Source organism: Merops nubicus, unplaced genomic scaffold (genome assembly GCF_000691845.1).
Source record: "Merops nubicus isolate BGI_N331 unplaced genomic scaffold, ASM69184v1 scaffold7851, whole genome shotgun sequence".
NCBI lineage: Eukaryota > Metazoa > Chordata > Aves > Coraciiformes > Meropidae > Merops > Merops nubicus.
Window position 1 is genome coordinate 48,258 of NW_008590296.1, and position 14,837 is coordinate 63,094.

Genomic DNA, 14,837 nt, shown 5'->3' on the forward strand with positions numbered 1-14,837 from the left:
AAGTCCTTAAAAATACTAACAAGGATTACTTCCTTTTCCACTTTAGCTATATTTCTTTTTCTATGTTATTTACAGTAGCTTTACCTTGTCAAACACTGTTAAGTTGGCTTATTCTATTTTTTTTATAAAGCTTCATATGAATGAAAAAAGAAAAATGCAGAATCCTGGATTTTATGAAACAGTTAACTGTAGTTCAGATGGGATTATTATAAACAATCCACTTCAAAAGAACTTTATTGAGATTGTAAAATCAAAGACCTACAATTTAAGAAGTCCCAGAAGGTGGTTGATTGTATTTTAACCTTAATTCAATTTTCCTATATATATGCATAGACTCTTCTTGCTCTTTGAAGAAATAATGCTTCCTTCAATTCCTGTAGCATACTTAGGCTTCTTTCACTAAGCAGGAAATCCACTGTGCCCTGTACACAAGGCTAATAAATATTACTGACAGCACTGACAGCAATCTTGGGTTGCAGGCCAACGTAGAACCAATCAGTCTTAGCAATCTAAGTTTTCACAATCAGAATCTATTCTAGCTTTGTCTCATTTCTACTTCCCTGTGCTAACTTGTAGCCTTGATCTCTCACTTCAGATTTCTAATGTAACTTCAGGCTCTAGTCATGCCACGTCCAGGGTAAAGTGAGATAAGCACAATTTACTGTTATTTGGGGCAATTGAAAGCTAACCAATTTCTTATTGCCACCTTAGATCATCAACCTGATGAATTTATTTTTCAGTACATCAAACTTCCAGTCATGTCTCTCACCAGCCATTCTTTTTTTCAGCTCAGTGTCTTCAGCCAACCCATACTCTTTTCCACAATGCATCTGCTAATGAAATACACCCCTTCCATTCCCCATCACTTTGTCTGGTCACTCTGCACTTCTTTATCAAAAATGTACATCCACCACAGGCTTCCCATTCTCACTCCACCTCCACACCCCATTTTCCTTTCTGTCCCCTTGGCCCTTTAATTTTCCAGCTTCCTCTCTACCTAGATTCTTCTCAGTCAATTTCTTTTTTCTTTTAAAATATGCTGCTTGTCCCACATTCGATAACTTGCCCAAGTACGCTGATAGAATAATTGAATTAGTACACTTGAAAATTGTTGGCTCTGTTCTGCCCTAGAAATTAAGTATAGTTAAAATATTCTTCATCTGTACCTACTCATGCATTTTGAGGTTTCACTGAACTGTTCAGAAAACACACTGAGCAAAGGAAACAACAATTAGGTACATTTATCTTTGCGCTAGATGTACAGCTTGCTATTACAGAGGGATTAAATTTAGCTAAATATATACATGAATTACATGTAGACTTTGTCAAAATGAACAATCATATACTGAAACATTCAAACCACTAAGACGATGCTGGGGAGAAGCACACTTTGGAAGAAAATGCATAATCTTTTTTTTAATTTACCGAGAGGTAAGAAAAGTAGATTAATTCTTAATTTTAAAAAATAGACCAGGTGCAAAAGGAACAAATCCCCCAAATCACATGTGCAATTTCCACTTTACTGAGAGCGAGTGAGAAGAATTGGAACATAAATGAAAGTATATGCATCTGTTACAGTGACTTAGTGTTTAATTGTAGTAGCAATTGTGTGAACAACTGATCACATTGGAAATCAGTATTATAAACTTTGGATCTTTATGTTTACTCTAGCTTTAATCCAGTCATTATTGCAGACATCTAAAGCAAACTCTACAGCTGCAACATGTTTAATTCATTAAGATATTCTCAAGGCTGACTTTCTCACCGTTATAACTTCATAATTTTAGAGCAGCATCTGCCAAAGTAAGACTACAGCATCCAGTTTTTAAAGTATCATTTAAAATCTCTCTTTAAGTGTGCAAGTAAACTTCTGCAAGCATCTTTTTTCACTGAAAGGTAGTGTGGAGTAAATGTTCCTAGATAAGACAAGAAAACTGATTTAGATACCTGGATAACTATTGAATACACAGTTAAACACATGAATATTACACATCTTTATGTAATAACACAAGGGTATAGAATCACAGCCAGCTCTTCTTCCCAGTGATACATATTTTTGAGAAATACCATATTGGGTAGTGACAGACAAGAATCAATGCTTGGAAAACAAAGCTGGCTTTTTATTAGGAGACTTGTTTATAAATTTCTGGGAAGTGAAGGTGACAGCCTAGCCATCTGCAATCAGTGTAGCTTCCTCAGATCTGTTTCCAGCCTCTAAGTCAAGCCACCACATGAACAAAACTTTTCCCAACAACACGGTCATTGTCAGTTAACACTTATTTCAAAATAAAAATTACTGCCATGTAACCATAACTGTGAAAGTAGTGACTTGCCAGCAACACAGACAGAGAAGGAATTGAGTATCATGTGGGAAGCTAGAAGTTCAAGTATGTTGCTATGCATGACTGGATGCACTGCCTGCTGCACACACGGTGGTCGTATGAGAAACAACTACTTGGAGAAAATGATGAGTAGTAGCAAAATTCAGAAAACTTACCTATGTCCTTGAGCCAGCTCATCAGAACATTACAGTCATATAATAGTTATTATACCTAGGCTGCAATCACACCTTCATTTGGCTTTACAGATTTATGGAAAGACAGACAAGGCAAGCCCTGCCTGAAGAGTCAGATAAGGATTTTAATGAATAGAAATGTTTTCTGCAGGCAAGTGATTAAAGACTGTGCAATAGTGATCTTCACAGTGTGGAGAAAATCCCAGGATACATTTCCGCTCTCTTGTTTATACTGGTTTACCAAGGAAAACTAAATATTCCTTTTAATAAAGTTGGTAGCATATGGTTTTACTATTTCTTTTTGTAGCCATACAGCACTTAATGTTTTGCAAAACTGGATCCCATTATAAAGTTTTCAGAGCATCTTGTGAAATTAATATGCAAAGCAGTCATATAAACCACCTTTCTTGCTATTCAACAACTAAATATCATTTAATGCCATTAGAATTCACACAACTGTTTTTAAATGCAAAACTGTCATTAATCATATACAGTGTTCTGTATAATGTCTTATGTTTTCCAATATTTATTTAACAATAGAAAACACTAAGGCAGCTATTTCTATCTTAAAGTTTCATAGGACATAAAACTACTCACTAATTTATCTTCCAATGATTCTTCAAAATAACACAAAGCTTGTGACCCTCCTCTTACAAAAACAGAACAACCTACAATGTTACTGCAATTACATTCATATGCTAATAATTTAATCAATCTATTATACCCCAGGATCCTCAGCTACTCCTTTACAAAAAAAAAACCAAAAAAACCCAAAAAAACAATGCTAATTATTTACACCACTTCATTTTACTGTCTTGAACTGCATAAAGTAATTCAACTTAAAAGTGATTTTCTGGAATATTGTGAAAATATGTGGGTTTATATAAGTTAAAAATCAAAATCTACAAGACAAATTCAATCCTCAGATCCCACAGACAGCTTAAGGATCTCCATTGGGTAGCGATGCAATAAAAGTGTAGGAAAGAGACACTCTCTACAAGGCCATGATCCAGCACTTAAGCTTTTCCATATACCATCCCTAGAACTCTTGTGTCATGAAATGTGAATAAAGTATCTACAGAAGCTTATTGCATGTAGCCCATCCCACCTCTCATTCAGCATAATGATCAGATGCTCAAAAGCACTTTTGAGCACTCATGTGCTCAAAAGATAACAATTTAAGGAAATACATAATTCAGAACTTCTTGCATGGAGCACTTGAAACTAGTTCCTCTTTTATACAGCCGTGTCCTACGAAATGGGAAGTGCTTATGGCTTAGATGCTGAACCAGAAACAGACTTCAACCACGTTCTTTGGCTCTGAGTAACTTCTGAACAGCAAATGGCATCAAGAAGGGTGGATATACCCTGAATCAATGGAAAGAGCAATAGAGAATCCCACTACAGCTGAAACTGTGTGAAGTACAGTGAGGAAGTTTTAAATATCCTTCTTTACTGTAGCTACAAGGAATAGCTTCCAAATAGTTGCCAAAATTTAAAAATAACAAAAAAGCAGCTTATTTCCTGACAGAATGGGTTCTAGAGTATTTGGTAATGGTACTAGCTTTAAATTACCTCAAAGAAGGAAGTTTATTTAGGAAGTAATAATAAAAAAGGTTGCTAAATCCTGCATTTTAAAATCTCAAATTTATCCATGGTATAAGTGGTAGGGCTGGTCTTTGCATAGCACTGTATATATTTCAGAAGCATCTTCTCTACTTAAGTCTGGGGCATCCTCACATCAAGCTCTATGGAGAAACAGGATATATAGATTCTGCTGGCAGAGAAACACTGGGATACAACTTCCGGGGATTCCCAGAGAAAAGACAGTTCTATGAAACAGTATTTCTACTTAACACACATATAGTCACACCAACATAATATCCCTTGTGAAGAGATCTAGTTAAAACATGCTAATGAAATTTGTTTCATTAGAATTTTCTTATGCACCTAAACCTGGATGTCCCATAAATATGATGTAATTATCAAAATATTGCCCTGGAAAAAGAAAAAACAAAAACAAAAACAAAAACAAAAACAAAAACAAAAACAAAAACAAAAAAAAAAAAAAAAAAAAACAACAACAAAAAAAAAAACACACAAACAAAAACTGCATAGTGTCTAGTTTACCAGGCACTTTTAAAAATCTAAGCCTATTTGAGCTCCTGCCAGCTTGCCATCTTCTCAACAAATTACTTGACAGGCTACTGGGAACCTGTATTCAAAGAAGTAATTTTAATTGCATCAGAGCCAGGGTCCCCAGAGCTTATTTGGTCCATGAGCCTGGAGCAGCCAGGTAAGCTGAGCACATCAGAGCTTGCAGCCCCAAGAGCTGTCTCATCTTGGAGGTTTGGAACAGTCTGATCTGTCTGATTGCTTCCAAAGATGAGACTGAAAAAGTATTTCCCTTTACAAAAAGTGTCAACATTTTCACTTTCTCTCTGATTAAGCGAACAAGCAAATTTTGAATTATCTGAATTTTTCATTAATTTTTTTTTTTCCTCCTAGTTATAGGAAAAAGCAAAATCTGAGTGATCAAAATCTTTCATTAAACTGAACTGGCTTTTGCTACATTGGTTAACTACTTATTCTTACTGCACCTTTGCATTGTGGGAGTTAGGTTTTACCATTGGGTAGTGAGATCAAGGAAGGTTAAATGACTTGCTTAAAACTATAGAGAAAATTTGACTACAGTGAGACCCAAGGTGCGAGCTAATAGTCAAACCTGTGGGCCATCCTCATGCTTCAAGCCATATTACAACATGGACATTCTCTTCAGCTCACACAATTGTCACTTCATGCCAAATGTCAGAATTCCTACTCATGTTGCCTTTTCACAAGCCAAATAAGGATAAAAGAAGGATCAGAAAACATTCAGAGAATATGAAAACCTGGGATTTGTTTGAACATGCCCTCTGATGTCACATGCCTTAACTGGTACATGATGTACCTTTGTACTGTGTACAAGCTGTACTTTGGCTGACTGTCATCACTTCAGTCTACCACCCTCACATGGTGCCCTGTTACAAAGGGATACAAGAAAAGATGTATGTACTAGGCAAGAATAGGCCTATTGCAGAGTAAGAAAAGGCACAAATAGAGTAGGTCATCTCCAGATGTTATTTCCAGTTTTTATACAGGTGCCTTCCTCATATATTAACAGCTGTTCTTATTGTTTTCTCTGTTAAGCCAAAACACCAGCAGGAGATGCAAAATTTTACATATAAATTTCAAAGTAATTTCACTGTGCACTTAAGACATTTCCAAATGCAGTGTTTGGACAGTGTACAGCCCTGAAGAATCAAACTGATAAAACACGACATTACTTTTAGTAATGCTCATTCAACCCCTTCTTCAAATGTTAATGGTTATCTAGGCTGTGTTTCATCAAAGAGAATGGAAGTTTGTGGGACAACTGTCTTCACAATGATCAGTGTAAACACTTCGGGTACTAGTGACAGGAATAATGTCTTAACAACGTGTATGTCAGGTTTTTTGGAAGCTGAAGAAGGATCTTTAAAACCCAGTGACTACACACAGAGAGCCAGAGGAAGCAGAGAGAGCTTCAATCAGCCAGACTGCATCAAATCTACAGCTGTTCATAACAAATATTGAGTATCTGAATTGGGTCTTCAAATGGATGAGCTACAAGGAAGAACATGATCACAACAGTCTGGTATTTATGAACTGCAAACTGTAACCTCAAATAACACCCAGGGACACAGAGTCAGGAAAAGAAACAAAGCAGAATCCAAGATATTTATGGTCCTGTAGAATTTCAAGCAATAAAAAGGTTTTGCAGCAATGCCAAAGAGCAGCTAATAGCAAATGTCAGAATAACAGAAGTTAAAGTAAAATCAGCTTAAACTAAAACCATCGATTTTCTTGATGATTAAATTTTCAGAACTTGAATTTCATTTTAGTGCTTACAGTCCAGAATCTAAGCTATATTTAAAACAGTTTAACTTTAATTTCAGCAGAAAGACATAGCTTGCGTCTTCCGGAAGTACTGCAGCACACTAGGTAGCTCACAAGAGCCTACTGGATCCTTGTGATACTGCAGGAAAGAAAGTAACTTCCCAAACTGACATTTTACACCACTACGTTGTAGCCACCAGCCAGCAACACAGGAGTCTACAAAACTATGGGAGGGTACAAAACTGAAAGAAATTATGTCAGATGACGAAGAAATGGAGGCATGAAGAACACACACAGACAGTAGGATGTTGTATTTACGGTGGAGCAAACTTGAAATTCAGAGATGATGCTAAGTTTATAAGCCAACCGGACCATAGCATTTCATATTCTGGAGAACAATGTTGTTTTTCCTGAAGTAATTTTCTTACTGAAGAAAAGCACACACTTGAGTCTGAGTGGCATTTCATGGAAGAACAGTAATTCCACTTTAAGTCTTACCCACCCTTTTGGTGAAAAGTGCAAAAATCCACTATGGTAGAGTCCAGCTTCAGACACTCTCCACAGCGCCCTTCTGCACAACAAGGATACTCTACTCTAGCTAAAAGCACCAGAGTTTGGTAAAGGAGCAACCAACAACCTTTGCAGTTCCTGAATCTTATTCCAGGTTTCTGACACTGTAGAAGGGGAGAAGTACTCATACTTCAAGATATGAATACTCCTTTAAGAATAAAAAGTCTGTGGTTTGCTAGCCTCTTTAAAAAGAATAAAACCTCATAAAGAAAGTAAAACACATATTTATTGCATTCTCACACAAGTAGATGGTGGTTATTCAGCTTAAAGACAGGTGTTTAAAACAGGATTTATAGCTGTATCTTCTTTAGTTGGATCTTTCTCCATTTCACCCAGGTAAAAAGCTGCCAGTGTGTTGACAATACTTGCTTACAACTGCCCTTCAAATCTCAATACGTGGCAAATCCTATATATACATGTACACTAAAAACTGCAGTACCAACAATGAACTGATGACCACATTATGTAAACACATAACAGAGATCAGTGCTTACACCCTTATTAGCTCCTGAGTTCAGACACAGTGCATGTCGTACACCAAAAATTCTTTACAGTGAGTTAAGGGATAAATGACTCCAAGTCCAACACAGAGGGGCGTAAAAACAACTAGTGATGCCATGATTTCCAGTTTAAAGACCTTAATTTTTCTAAGGATAAGCCTATTGTTCAGCTGAACTGACTCCTGGTTTACACAGAAAAATTAAATTCTTTTTTTTTGCAAAAGCACTTCTACTTTCCTCAGCATATTGTTCATTCATGAATCAGGAAAGTTTTACAGTGAGAATTTTATTGGCCCAGTTCATAAATGTGTCATGCCATTCGTAATCAGCACAATAATGTTATTATAATACAGAGGGAATACACAATTTAACTTTCTTTCTGATGGTCTATTAATTAACTCCTTCATTCCGTAAGTGTGAGAATCATTGTAAGGTCTGACCTCTGTAAGGCTTGATCTCTGATGTAAATCACAGAAACTTCATACTTCAAGTTGGTGTATATAAGTGCTGATTTCCATAGTTTTAGGACACAGTTCTAAAGAGGCACAGATTTGGACATTCACTCATTTTATGAAAAGGAGGCTGACAGATAGTTGGTAGTAAATTTTCCATATTTGTCACAATTTTCCTACCAAAGGAAGATCTACAGAATGCCCTTTTTATTACAGGACTGAAAAAGATCATCAGTTAAAAATCAGGTAGTTGCACACTGTCTTCCAAAAACTACAGATGTATAAGAAAGATTCACACCAGGAAAAAAATAATCAAGGCTGAGGAATAATTTCACAGTTTAACTTTGTAACAAGTCTCTGGAGAAAATATCTGTTCCTTTTGTTCCTCTCTGCAAAGCTATATAATTGATTCTTAACTACTGTATTAATGCTCCCTACTCCTGTCAGAACCCCTTTGGAAATACATTAAAGTAAACAGGACTCTCTCCTGATGCAATCCCTTGAACGCTGCAATATGGAATTCTCTGACACACATCATATTTCAGGCAGTGACCACCGTAGTGGAAGTTTTAGTGCCAAAGGGCTGATAAATATTAATATGGGAGAATAAAATGTACCAAATTATATATTGCAATGTAGAGCAAACCAAGAAACTGTTGCCTTTTATTAAAAAAAAAAATTAAAAAATTTAAAAAATACATACTCTTGGAGGCACTATTATAAAGGTATATTTCCTATATCATCGATTCTTTTACCAGCTTGCAAAATTTCAAATTATGACAGGCAAATATTTTCAAGGAAAGGATTTGGCTTCCATAAGGATCAAAAATTAGTTTGACTCTCCCTAACCTTTCTATCCCTTTTGCTGTACACACACGCAGAATAATAAAATAAGAAGAATGAAGCAGAAAGGATTTGGCCCAGCCTTTGAATTACACCTCAGTGACTGTTAACAGTCATGCACGAAACTGTGTCTGCCTGGACAGAGCCAGTGACATCAGGTAACCTCTCTTCATCAAACGAGGAGAGAAATATGGAAAAGATGTCATCCAGGTTTTACCTATGGTGCCTAATTAACCTTAGGTAAAGTTGCGTTGAGGGTTTTTGATTTCCTGGTCCGGCACAGATCGGGCTGGTTCTTCACCTGCAGCCGGGCGGGAGCTCCAGGCAGGGGTCATTCACTGACCCCATGCTGGGGCAGCAGGGCCGGGCTGGGCAGGTCAGGGGGTTATGAGGGTGCAGCTGCGGGGGCCGCCCACAGTCCCTGCAGGGAGCTCTGGCCTCTTGCCCTTTGTTAGGTGTTGTTATACCTGTGGTTACTGCTGTTTTTTGCTGTTCCTCCTGCGCTGTTGTATTAAATTCTCCTTATCTCAGCCCACGGGGGTTTGGATTTTTCTCCCTTTTCTCCCTCCCATTTTGGGGGGCGGGGAGGTGAGCGAGCCTGGTGCCTGGCTCCAGCCTGGGGCTAAGCCACCACATTTGAGCAGTTTGCACAAGGGATATCTGCTTCCTGATCGTTTTTTAGCTTTTAGAAAACTTTCCTTTGAGAAGGTTTTCTAACTCTAAGAAAATGTCCTTATGTAATCACAGAATCACTATGGTTGGAAAGGACCTTTAAGATCATTGAGCCCAACCATTATCTAACACTCCCAAGCCACTTCTACATCTCTGAGCTCCAGGGATGGCGATTCAGCCACTTCCCTGGGAAGCCTGTTGCAGTGTTTAATCACCCTTTTGGTGAAGAAGTTTTTCCTAAAGTCTCACCTAAGCCTCCCTTGGCATAACTTAATAACATTTCCTCTTGTCCTGCCAGTTGTGACACCTAAGAAGAGGACACACCCACCTCTCTACAACCTCCTCTTAGCTAGTTTTAAGAGAGCAATAAGGTCTTCCCTCAGCCTCCTCTTCTTCAGGCTAAACAACCTCATTTCCCTCAACCACCTTTCTTCATAAGGCTCATCCTCAAGACCCTTCACCAGCTTTGTTGCCCTTCTTTGCACCCTCTCCAGAACCACAATGTCCTTCTTGTACTGTGGTGCCCCAAACTGAACACAGTACTCAAGATGTGGCCTCACCAGTGCCGAGTACAGTGGGACAAACACTTCTCTAGTCCTGCTGACTGCACTATTCCTAATACAGGCCAGGATACCATTGGCCTTCTTGGCACCTGGCCATGCTGCTGGCTCATGTTCAGCTGTCTGTCAGCCAACACCTCAATGTCCCTTTCTGCTAAGCAGCTTTCCAGCCACTCCTCCCCAAGTCTACAGCTTTGCATGGGGTTGCTGCAGCCCATGTGCAGGACTCTGCACTTGGCCTTATAAAACCTCATACAACTGACCACAGCTTGTTGGTCTCCCTGAAGGGCCTCCCTACCCTCAGGCAGATTAACATACCCAGCTAACTTCATGTTATCTACAAACATATGCTCATGTTCCAGTCCAAATTTAAGAGCTGGTACAGATGAAGCATCCACGTTTCTAGTGTTCTCCCATAGTGAAATTTTTTTTAAAAAAAAAGCACTAGAATTACAGTAAAGAAGATTCTCTAGGCTTCACAATTATATTAAGAAACAAATTGCTAAACATTTCACAATTTGGGTGTATGTTCACTGAAAGAGCACTAAAGTTACTTCGCATTTTTATCACTGATTTTAAGTTTACTAACCTCATGACCCTAAAAATTAATCAGCCTTGGCAGCTGCACAACTTACTGCAAAGTTCTCCTCTTCTCTTATGGGTCATCATCTCAAGTTTCAGTTGCAGACACCATTGCTGTATTATGCACATTCTTGACTTTAATACACACTGGGTGGCAGTATGGAAGTTTGTTTTTTTTTTTTTTTTGTACAAAATGTCCTTCACGGGAATAACTTAACACAAAATTGTAAAGTTAAAAAATTTGGTTGTTTTTTTTTTTTACAAAATGTCCTTCACGGGAATAACTTAACACAAAATTGTAAAGTTAAAAAATAAGAAAAAAAATTGGAATTTAACATACTAAGTTATAAATAGTAGAATACTTAGAAGGACAGGGGATGGAGGTGAGTCTCCCTGCTTCTTGTTAGAATCGTAAAGTTAAAAAATAAGAAAAAAATTTGGAATTTAACATACTGTGTTATAAATAGTAGACTACTTAGAAGGACAGGGGATGGGGTGAGTCTCCCTGCTTCTTGTTAGAATGACGCTACTTGATAAAAGACCCTGTTTTAAGTAGATTATAACTACAGTGCCACTTGGTCTGAAATTTTTCACATCAAGAATCTGCCTTAGAATTTTCTTTCCTTATGGAAAATTTCAGTTGGTGTAATTTAGCTATTTCTGAGAATGCTGAGACAAGAGCAGCAGTAAGCTGTATCAACAGATTTACATGACTTCTTGTTTTGAAATCTGCAGTACATCTGTGCTTTGCAGCAGAAAATAAAATTTGGAAGTAAACTGGCTATGTCTGGGATTAAATGAGAAAAGGGAGACTTAGATATTATTGAGGGGGGTGATGATGAACAGATATTTGAAAGCAGAACACAAACACCCCTAAGGAACAATTGATCCATTCATGTCTGTCATTTCATATCTAGAAGTCCTAGATTAAGATCTTCATGGTTAAGATGGTTGAAATTTGCCCTGAAGGACATTTTTTTCCTTGCCCTTGTCATAGAATTCCTTCATTATAATAAGTAACAAGAAACATTTTTTAAGTCTTGCTTCTCATTCTTCTCACTAATTCTTTTTTTTCAAGTTTGGGCAGTGTAGTGAGGAAATATAAGTTGAGACCCAGACTTACAGAAGGTCTTGAGATTCAGTTTCAGCTACAGCTGATGGCTTTGGGAAGCATAACATGGATACACATATTTCTATGTATTTTTCAAAGTCCTGAGGCAGATACTCAACAAGAGAAAATTCAGGCCAGACACTGCAAACAGGAAGGCCTTCAAATCAATGGATTTTTAGGGCCTTAAATGTTTCTCTGCCTCAGTACTTTACTTGAAAATTTGGGAAGACAAGAGCACCTTTCTTCCCAGAGGGCATTGTGAAGATAAACTCATCATTTATCTATGAAATGTCCTGACTAGTTCAGTGAAATACACACGGAAACTCACATTTTCTTTCCCAGAAAGATTTAAACGGTATGTCAGATATAAAGCCTAAACACAATAAAGAAAAAAAATTATACTGATCGATGCTGTTCATGATTGAACAATGTCTGGTTTGCATCACTGAACACCTCAGGGTTCTAGGTAAAAGCAAGCAGATATAATGATATATACTTGCATGCCAGGCAGGCAAATTTTGCTGCCAATAAAAAATAACACTGGCATTTCTTAAATTCTTTGTATTTCCCTAGTGCAGTTATCTGTTACACCCAAAAACTTATTTAAGGGAGCACATATTAACTTGTAGATAATAACTTTTGCTATATTACATTGAGGCAAAGAGTTTATGTTTTGAATGCTTTCAAACTATGAAAGACAGGCAGAAACACATTGACATCATCTCTGACCTCAGGAAGAAAATTCCCCCCTTAGGCATTTGATAGCATATTTTTCTATTATGCAATTTTATATTTTCTTCTAAAGCATCTAGTATTGACAATTGTTGGAGACAGGATATTTGACTAAATGAATCATTAGTCTGATGATTTTCCCAGGTTTCTGCATGGTCTGAGGATGGCATAGCATCTGAGCCTGACCAGTACATATCGAGACAGCTGAAATGAAGTGAGGGCTTGGATCACTTTTGCGTCTCACAAACATTGAGACATTGTCTGTATGTAAGCAAAGATGCTAAAAGCAGGAATATATAGAAAAGATTAATGTAAAACCTTGACATAGTATTTTTGCCTTCCCTTATAATGACATCAATAAACATCTTCAATATTGATTTTTGCCTATTATTAAAATGGCTGAATACAATTACAAACATTAAGCTAGACAAATGCAGAGATCAGTAGAACATTTAGACCAAAAATACTACCAAGAGTGGCAAGCCTGACTAAACAGAACTTCACTTGGACTTCTGAATGCAGGGTGTTAAAAGCAGGACAGCCTGTGATCTCCACTTAGTATCATACCCTGCAAAAACTTCCTCAGGCCTTCTAGCTGAGCCTGTACCACTGAATATCTTCCTCCAATATGCCAGCATAATCCCTGCTGAAATTTTGCCTGCAGCACAGAAATGATCTTTTATTCTGAAATGGAATAGTAAAATACTTTTTTCAAACAGTTGCCGATGAGTTGTTCTCAGTTTTGTGAAGGTTGCTCAATTCCTTCCAAACACCATTATCTAACATATGTTTCCTGTTAAATTTCAGAAATTACCCCAGCAATACCAAAAGAGATTTCTGGACTTATTTGTTCACATTTAATCAAGCTCTGTCAGTGAAAATAAATTGTGTGAAGGTGGGGCTGTTTTATCACATAATAGATATAAAATCAAGCTAAACTAGTCTACATACTTGAATATAAAAATACCCTGAAAATGGAGACTCAGAAATAAAAATATGATAGCTTTATTTTTGAGAAGAAACAGTACCTCTCTCCTGTCATATAAGGCATGGTTATCCAAAATCATCTTCCTTTCATGAGTAGCATACCTCCGCAAATCACGTCCAAATTGCTGTAAAAGATATGGCAAATATCAGCAATTCGGACAAAGCAAAATTATGATCCTTTGTATAAGAGCTCCAACACTAAAGCAAATAATAAACTAAGATGTAAAAACTGCCTCTATTAACAGAGTATGGTCTGAAAAAATGGGTCACCTGAAAGGATGTTTTATATAGACAATGGTCCATCATTTCAGTTACTCTAAGAATAATTGGGTACTGTATGAGAAAATAAGTCTATGATGGACTTTCACAATCTGTAAGTGAATTATCTCAACAGGGAGTAGGAGCTGAGTAAGGCAGAGAAAGATGGAGTCATTGCCTACTCAAAGTGGTTCACAAAGTGCATTTTTAAGTCTAGACACCCACCTACAGAGTTGTTGAGAGAAGGGCTTTCAAGTAGCCAAACATTTCCAGGATAAGAAGGACCCCAGAGTCCATAGAACTGAATTAAAGGTCCAAATAAATACCTTTTATTATCCCAAAAAGAAAAGTGACTGAAGTAACTCATCGGCTCTGCAGGAGAACACAATTGCAACGTTTTGCCTAGTCTAAAACATCCTGCTTCCAATAACCTGCGTAGAACTAAGTGGCAATGCACCTGTACTACTTCTAGCACATCAAAAAGATCATTCAGAGCAGGCTCAGGAGACCTCCATTATACCATGTAATCACTCCCTCAGAAAATGAACATCAGAAGGCAAGCATGTAGAACAGATTAAAAAGTAATTCTGTTCAGAGATAAATTAATCATTTGAGCTTTGAGTTTGCATTTAGATATAATTTTTTATTTTGAAAATACTGTACTATTTGATACCTACTTTCATAGTAGACACAGTGAAAGTGTCATAATTTCAAGTTTTCTTATTAAAATATAAATCAAAACATTCTATTTTAGTTCAAAAAGTGTAAATCTTAAAAGTGTTTTTTTTTAAAAAAAACTAAACTACATCTGAAACAAAACATTTTACCTTATTGAATAATAAAGATGTCAAATTGTTTTCAAATTAAGTTCTAATTCAGAACATCTATTCATCAAGTGTTTAATTTCCTATAAAAATCTGTAACATTTTCCAAATCATCTCTGTACCAAGTAAACATTTAAATTGCTTGTTAACACTAATATGATGTAAAAAGACAATGCAATTGACTGAAAATCTAGCCCTTCAGTCCATGAACCTAAACAACAAGCTTTCAAGAAAATAGATGTTGGGTCCTCTAGAGAGACATCCATAAATGTCAGTGATGAGTTCATCAGCTCAAACTTATGGCCACAAGTTG

General features: G+C 37.0%; 1 protein-coding gene across 1 annotated transcript in view; it reads right to left on the bottom strand.

Annotated features, from left to right (window-relative positions):
* DNTT (DNA nucleotidylexotransferase) overlaps window positions 1-14,837 on the bottom strand; it is a 94,443-nt gene that overhangs the window by 12,310 nt on the left and 67,296 nt on the right. The window contains exon 10 of the mRNA XM_008949884.1: window positions 13,484-13,567. Coding sequence (XP_008948132.1) covers window positions 13,484-13,567 — 84 coding nt within the window. The remainder of the gene's footprint in view (window positions 1-13,483; window positions 13,568-14,837) is intronic.